This window comes from Nelumbo lutea, chromosome 5 (assembly GCF_056320005.1).
Source record: "Nelumbo lutea isolate HS-2025 chromosome 5, American lotus-T2T, whole genome shotgun sequence".
Lineage (NCBI taxonomy): Eukaryota > Viridiplantae > Streptophyta > Magnoliopsida > Proteales > Nelumbonaceae > Nelumbo > Nelumbo lutea.
In genome coordinates this window covers 45,326,225-45,333,901 of record NC_142688.1, presented here as the reverse complement: position 1 = coordinate 45,333,901, position 7,677 = coordinate 45,326,225, and the positions used below count along the sequence as shown (strand labels likewise).

The 7,677-nt window shown below is 38.6% G+C and overlaps 1 protein-coding gene across 2 annotated transcripts; it reads left to right on the top strand.

Moving 5' to 3' along the window:
- The first annotated feature begins 209 nt into the window (after nt 1–209).
- On the top strand, nt 210–6,756 carry LOC148852113 (E3 ubiquitin-protein ligase RZF1-like). 2 transcript variants are annotated; one of them, XR_016098843.1, is made up of 3 exons: nt 210–1,608; nt 3,185–3,290; nt 6,510–6,756. XR_016098843.1 is itself a non-coding variant. In XM_088943111.1 (2 exons), the coding sequence occupies exons 1-2, from the start codon at nt 723–725 to the stop codon at nt 6,533–6,535; spliced, it is 912 nt and encodes a 303-aa protein (XP_088799237.1). In that variant the 5' UTR covers nt 210–722; the 3' UTR covers nt 6,536–6,756. The 2 variants fall into 2 exon arrangements, 1 of the variants encoding a protein (XP_088799237.1); XM_088943111.1 differs by lacking the exon at nt 3,185–3,290.
- Nucleotides 6,757–7,677: the final 921 nt, after the last annotated feature.

The window sequence follows — 7,677 nt, the reverse complement described above, 5'->3', positions numbered from 1 at the left end:
GCAACAAGCAATAGCTAAGAGAGATGTTAGTCGATCATTTCTGCTTTCTTTAGGCATTTTTGTCGTAAGAAAATATGGATGGGGACAGTCTTCGTAGCGGTGCAACTTTGGACAGCTCTCAGCTGGGCTCGGGTTGGGTTTTTGTCAAATTTTGAATGGGCTGCCCGGCAACATATATAAAAGGGTAATGAAGCTTTTATTTGGATTTTGGACCAGGCCCGCCATCCAAATTTCCATGGCGTTGCACTCGCACCCTCTGACCCTCTGTGAGTTGGATTGGAATGACTCGGTAACCCGGTTTTCTTTTAGAAAAGGTCTCAACTCTCAGTACAGCAGCGTTATTTTGATTTCTGCAATCCGACCCACATGACCTTAAAGATACCAACCTCTCTTCGCGGGTAAGATTTTCAATTTCAGAAGAAATCAAACCAGAAGCCAGAAGGACTTTCAGAAGGCTTTGCATCGTTCTTCACTCATCCTTTCCTTTGGGTTGGAGGAGACCGACGATGGAGGGCCAGGCGGCAAGGCAGATCAGTGAGGGAAATAGAGAATCGCTTTCTGCAACTCCAAAAGCCATTCTTTTCTCTCTTCCCTTCCGATTTACACGTATCTCTTCTTTCTGTTAATCTCTCTTCATTGCGTTCTCTCCACAAACAAACACAAACCCATAAACCCAGAAAAGAAAAAATCAAAACCCCGTTTGAATTTGTAAGCTAGCAATTATGTCTGTAAGCCCTCCTCGTGTAAGAGTCAATGGCATCAGGAGCTACCGTCTTTACTGGTGTTACCAGTGCCAGCGAACAGTCAGGGTTGCCGCTTCCATCACATCTGAGATTTTCTGTCCCCGTTGTTTCGGCCAATTCCTCCATGAGCTCGACTTGGCCAGGCCCCGGTTTGTTCTTGACCTCTCTGGTCTCGATTCCTCTCCTGAGGCCCGGTTATTGGAAGCCCTGTCTCTCATGCTTGACCCCCCAATGCGTCGGCCTGTTCATGATTTCGATGGGAGATTTCGCTTGGAACCGGAGGCTGAACTTCGGGATCGGCCCAGACGTTGGATTATAGTCCGACCCACTAACCGTCCTCGTCCGACCGGAACGATGTCCCCGCCGGAAAATCTGTTGCCCCAGGCTGCTGGCCCCAGAGATTACTTTGTCGGACCAGGGCTGAATGAACTGATTGAGGAATTGACCCAGAATGACCGACCAGGTCCGCCTCCAGCACCTGCTTCAGCCATTGATGCCATGCCGAGAGTGAAAATCACAGAGATCCATTTGAAGGGTGATTCGCATTGTCCAGTTTGTATGGAGGAGTTTAAGATTGGTGAGGAAGTTAGGGAGATGACGTGTAAGCATGTTTACCACTGCGACTGCATTGTTCCCTGGTTGCAAATTCACAATTCTTGCCCAGTTTGCCGCCATGAACTGCAGGCTTCCTTTGACAGTGATCTTCGTATTGACGATGTTGCGGATTCTCGAAGGGAGGATGTCAGTAACCGCCGCTGGTGGAGGTGGAGTCAATTGTTCTCTTTATGGCCTTTTCGATTGTCTGCTAACGGGAGGTACCGACACATTCACTCTCAGGATGACAGCATCACTGCTACTCGTAATGGTATGAATTGAATTTCAAGCCAGTCACCAGTATCATTCTCTTTCAAATTTCACATATATATTTTTTTTTCAGTTGTATGCTTTGATTTTTCAGTAGCAATCTGGTTTTCGTTTATAGTCTGAATTTCAGCTCTGGATATGCAATTGATCTTTTCAAAAGTGACACTCCTAGCATTGCTTTCTGATGCATACTTATTGAGTTTACAGTTCGTTTCTACTTACAAATTCCTTTTCTTACGAAGGAGAGTAGACCTAGTTTAATTTGCTATAATGTGTTCTGCTTTCCCAATGCTTTATGGAATTAGGTAACTTGTTCTGTTGGTTGCTAGGCAAAACAACTGTGATGGATGGAACCCAAAAATAGTTATCAAGATGATCTTGTTAATTTGGCTAATAGAATTTTATAAACAGTTGGAAAACTTAAAAGTGTTTTCAGGGTGCAACGGTTGTTTTTTTCTAGAAAATAGTGAGGTAGGAAAACTTAAAAGTGTTACTTAAGATGATCTCAGAGGTAAACTGAAGCACTTGCAGCATTGTGATAAAAAGGCCATTACCCAAGTTTGGTCCTGGCTATCTGGGGTCTTGCGATAGGTAGCGTCAGTAGACTGGGTATGGTCCTAGCCTTTGGCATTTTTCACATAAAGAGGCCGCCCTGAGACTAGAACCTGCAATCTTACACTTACCAGCCTGAGATTTTACTGTTACTCCAAGTAATGGTCCCTACTTGCAGCATTGTCACAGATAATTTTTAATACTGGCTTAACACCACAATTCTAAAAATGACAAATGACTTTATTAAGAAGGCTGAAAGACCCTGCAAAGGATACCTGTAAAGACTGTTGGCCCTGCAAACAATACTGTATTCTGATCTAGTGGCTAATACACTTGGCCTGTTCCTAGTACAAGACTAAAGAACTGTGGATCAACCAGGAGTGTAATCTGATAATACACTTGGCCCTGCAACTTTGCTGGTTCTCGCATATCGCACTATGCCATTCTGAGGAGGGGCTTATATATACCCATTTAGGTTTTTAAGTTAGAGAGTTCCCTCAGATTATGGAGAGCAGTTAGTAAACTTCACTTGGACCTGTTCAGCCCGCTGGATCAATGGACAAGTGTCCAACTAGGTAGGATTTTAAGCCAGAATTTCTCAACTACCTAGCCAAACCTTTGACCATGCCAAGAAGGTTCTCTACTGACATGGCTAAAGCTTCATTCCAATCGAGGGCCTCTGGCCACTAACCAACAAAGGCGACCTATAGTGATCTTGACACCCATTTTGTAATTGGTAACACTAGTGAGGGCCACTCTGTTGATGATAGGTCAATGTTCTGTATAAGTAAAAATATTCAAGATGTTGGGAAAAGACATATAAAAGTTTATTGATAGAACCTATTATCTAATGTCAGTTTGTAAGATCCTGTACATTTTCTTTACATTTTCCCTTCATGGATGACTTTATTATAGGATTTCTCTGGTAGGTGTGTGGTCTTCCTCTCTTGTTTTGTTTTAGATGAAATCTACATTTATTATGCTGTTAAGGCTGAATTCTCTGAGTTCCATCTACCTGTTTCCAGCACACTCCTGGTGGCGTTCTTGGTTTCTTCTCTAGACTTGTATATGTTGCTGCTTGCACTAAAAGCAATTTATGTCCATGTTAGGACTGAACTGTTTCTTAGACAGGTAAGTGTGACTAATTTGAGGTGGCACCTGTGAAAGATATTGATACATAACATGTGAATGATATATTGTAGTGTCATTTTCCTCGCTGAATGTTTTCAGTGCTTCTTCATATCTCTTTTCCCTTGTCTAAATCTTATATGTGCAAATATCAAGATAGGTTATGGATGTTTCCTTCTTCTTTCTGGTAATATATCTTCTTTTTCTCAATTTGTGTGTTGAATATTGTATTTTCAGAAGTGTTCAATGCAAGGTTTACCTACTTGCATTTTTTTTTCTTTTTTCATTTCACAGGTTTTATTCTTCCACAAGGGACATATCTTTTCTTGGGTAGACTGTAGTTTGGCAGGCTACTAGCTTCACTCAAGTAGGAGTGTAAATGGATCGAATTCGAATCGGATCAGGCAATTTCTGAATTCGAATCCGATTAGAAAATCCGATATTGGAATTCGATCCGATATCTGACGGATATTGAAAATTAATATCCGAATTCGAATCCGATTAAATATTCGAATATTCGATTCGATTAATTAATTATTTTAGATAATTAATAAATATATAAAATAAATATTTTATTGATATAAAGTATATAAATATATAAATTATTTATATAACTTAATTATTATATATAAATTATATAAAATATTTTATATATTATATAAGAATTAAATAATCGGTCGAATTCAGATATTTATCGAATCGAATCAGGTCATATCCGAATTCGAATCCAATTAACTATTCGATAAGAATAGGATATTCGAATTCGACCGATTAGATATTCGAATTATCCGAATTCGATTCGATTATGTCGAATATCGAATTCGAAATCGGATTTTTGAATACCGTTGACACCCCTACACCCAAGTTGTGAAAGTTATAGCATTTTCATTTCTTTCCACATTAAATTACACATCAATTACAACCTAACATTACTTACCAAGTCCGAGTTGTCTTGGTTCCAATGGGAACCAATACAGCACTCACACAATGCCCAAATGAAGCTCATAGACATTTTTTTTATCTACAATAAAGAAAATTTTATTAAAACTAATTAAGATAAATGTTACAGCAAGAAGTTGTTAAATCTGAGCACTCTTTACACCAAAAGAATCCCTCCATCGCATTATAATTGAGCCCAATACAAGTGATTTTGATGCATTCCTTGCTTAGCTAATCCATCAGCCAATCCATTAGCGAACCTTCTTACCCATCTAAATTGAATGTTGTGAGCCATTGACAACATCTTCAACCGCCTGAAATCATTACTTTATTGCCAAATCACCCCCTTTCCTTTCCTCAGCCACCCAATTATTATTTTTGAATACCCTTCCACAATTAACCTTGTGATTCCCATTTCCCTAACATTTTGTAGCCCAGAAACAGCAGTCATTAACTCTGCCGTAACTGAATCACCTTGTCCAATTGGCCTCAAAAACAATCCACATATGTTCCCCCCCCCCCCCCCCATCCTGAATCACTCATCCAATTGCCGAGTGTCCCAGATTTCCCAAACTACTTCCATCAAAGTTTAATTTCATCCATCCTCTATCTGGAGGTGACCAAACCTCATGGATTCTTTGCTTCCTAGACGATGAGCCAGCAATTGAACTCCAATTTCTGAAGAAGTCTTCAACTGTAAAATCTGAAAATAGCTACATGGTCTTCACCCAGTGTGCTACTGCTACCCTTGGATTAACAATCTCAATAATTGCCTCCTTATTCTTCTCTTTTTCCTCGAAGATTCATGTGTTCCTCTCCTCCCAAATTGTCCAAACTACCACTGCCCTTCTGCATCACCACAATATTCTGCCTCTTCTTATTTATCAGAAAAAAAATATTCTGCCTCTTCTCTTAGTGCTCCTTAGGAAAGATTGACTAAAGAGTCTATCCAATCTAACAGGAGGGATCTGCCTAATGAAGCTCATAGACATTCAACAGTTTCTATGTTTTTTTTCAGCATCAGAATAGGAAAAGCAATCAAAAGAATTTATGATACCTTGTGTTTCAATATCAAATCAATGATCCACCAATTAAAGGCCTGCACTATGCAGTAATGCATAGATGAATGGGTCCTACATTGGATGTTGAACTATCAGCACCACACCTATTAGGCTTGCATTGTCATTGCCCTGTTGTATGAATGATCTTCAAGTGGATAAGGAAATGATGGACCCACCAATGGTCTAGGATGCCACGACTGTAGTAAGAAATTGATTGAGCAAAGCAGTGCCATCTATGGCATGTATTTATATTCTTGATGGTATTTTCCCACTCACATTCCTTTCCATTTTTCATACCCCAAGGTCTGGAATGAGAGAAATGCAATCATCATCACTTCCAGGGTTCATCCAAAAACATCATGGTGTAGTCCCCTTGTAATTTACAACAGTGACTGCCCCATCCATCCTGTCAAAACTTGGTTCATTTAAAAGCATCAAGTTATCAATTAAAGCAAATATTGCCACACCAAATTCTCAATAGATTCAACTGCAGTACATCTGAATGGAAAACCCATAGAAAAATAAGAAAAATAGAACGATCTTCAGGAATTCTATCAGGAAGATCTCCTACATTAAACAATATAAAGGCGGGGTGGTAGGCATAAAAGGTTTTCCTTATATGCTTTTTCATCATCCCATAAAATTCTTTCAAAGATGACCTATCTAGGAGGTGATATTGAACGAATATTTTTATTAATCAATGCCTACCAAGACTTGGAGCCATGATGGTTCATATTCATTCATTTATCAGATATTTAGGACTTATTTCTTGATGTAACGCTTTCAATAAGGGATAAACATACTCAGCCTAAGTGTTTCAACCATTGTCTTGATATAGTTATCAAGTTCCCATCCTTTATATATTAGTTTTGGACTTCCTCTTCTCCTATGAACACCTGAACTATAACAGTAATGTGATATCAAATTCTTGCTTCCATATATAGTGAAGTCAAATTTAACAAAGCCTTGTCCAAACTATATGGGGTAGGCTTCTTTATTCATTATACCAGAAGCTAAATTGTAATATTGTGGTCTTATTTTCCTGGTAAATTAATAACATTGTGGTGGAGGTCTGTCCTGAACTCTCTCTCAACCACAGGGCATTTGGATGTCATTTCTTGTATGACAGTGCACAACTTCTTTTGATTTTATTCATCCATGAATGTTTCCCAGATGCTAATGGTTTATACTAACTACATTTTATCACCTTTAATCCTTTCAGGTTTTTGCTGGTTCTGTAGATGCTAATGGCTTTCAGTGTTTCACAACCTTCTACTTCATGGTGATGACTAGCTGAAGCAATTCTATTTAAAGCAGAAGTTGAGATCAGCATCTAAGATTTCAAACGTTTAAATAGTATCCATCCATTAATTCTTTATATCCTTTAATGATCCTACATAAGTTACTGTTGTAATTAATACATTGGTGTGGAATATGTGAATAAATATTTTTCAGTTCAAGGATGTCAATCATTCTGTTAACCTTATCCACTACTGTTGAATTATTATTGCATTTGAAGTCATATCTGTCTGTAGACAACTCCATTCCTTTATCCCTTTTACTATTCTGAACATACCCCTAAAATGTACATTTAAGTGGTTCAATGCATCAGACTTCACTAGGATTTGAGTTATATCAGAAACTATCCTTCAGTTTTCTAACATTCTCTTAAAATTCCCATGACTTCTATGTACCCTCCAGCACCTCCTGTTAGATACTTTTGTTTTTAACATCTATACATTGTGCCAAATCAATATTAATGACCATAACTGAAGTAGTCCACATGCACTATAGTTATATCTTAATGACGAAACTAACCCTGACCAACCAGGTTACCCTATTAACTAATTTTGTATGATGAGAATGCCCTTGGTTTCTATCTCCTCTAGTTCAGTTTGTGGGAATGGGTGAACCAATTGGCGGAATTTGGTTCAAAGAGATAAAGTTGAATGGAGGGTGTCGTTGTAATCTTGCAAACGCTGATCATTTTCTAACAGAATGTCTGACAAGGGGGTCTCTGAAAGAGGTATCCAAAAGTCGGGGCAAGTTCAAGTGAAGGTGAATTCCAGAGAAAGTTAGGAACTTGGCATCCTTTGTTAAGTGAAGGGGAATTTCCGAGAAATTTTGGCTCAAAGAGAAACCTCTCCTCAGATAAAACCATTACCATTTTAATTCTGAAACATCCAAATTTACCTTTGTCTAAGAGTAACAAATCTGTAATTTAGCCACCTCATTTTCAGATTATCTTTTGTCTTTCCATTGGAAGTAACCACTAACCAGTTTCTAGCACAGGATTTATCCAAATCAACGCTCTGAATTAGTCATGGTTCATATTTTCCTTTCTTAGTTATTTGTGGTATACTAAACACTAACATCTACCTTTTCCATCT

Bases quoted from the DNA above. Each gene is read 5' to 3' on its own strand.
- LOC148852113 (XM_088943111.1), top strand. From the start codon at position 723: ATGTCTGTAAGCCCTCCTCGTGTAAGAGTCAATGGCATCAGGAGCTAC. The intron at 1,609-6,509 runs GTATGAATTGAA...TAATCCTTTCAG, and splicing joins CATCACTGCTACTCGTAATG to GTTTTTGCTGGTTCTGTAGA.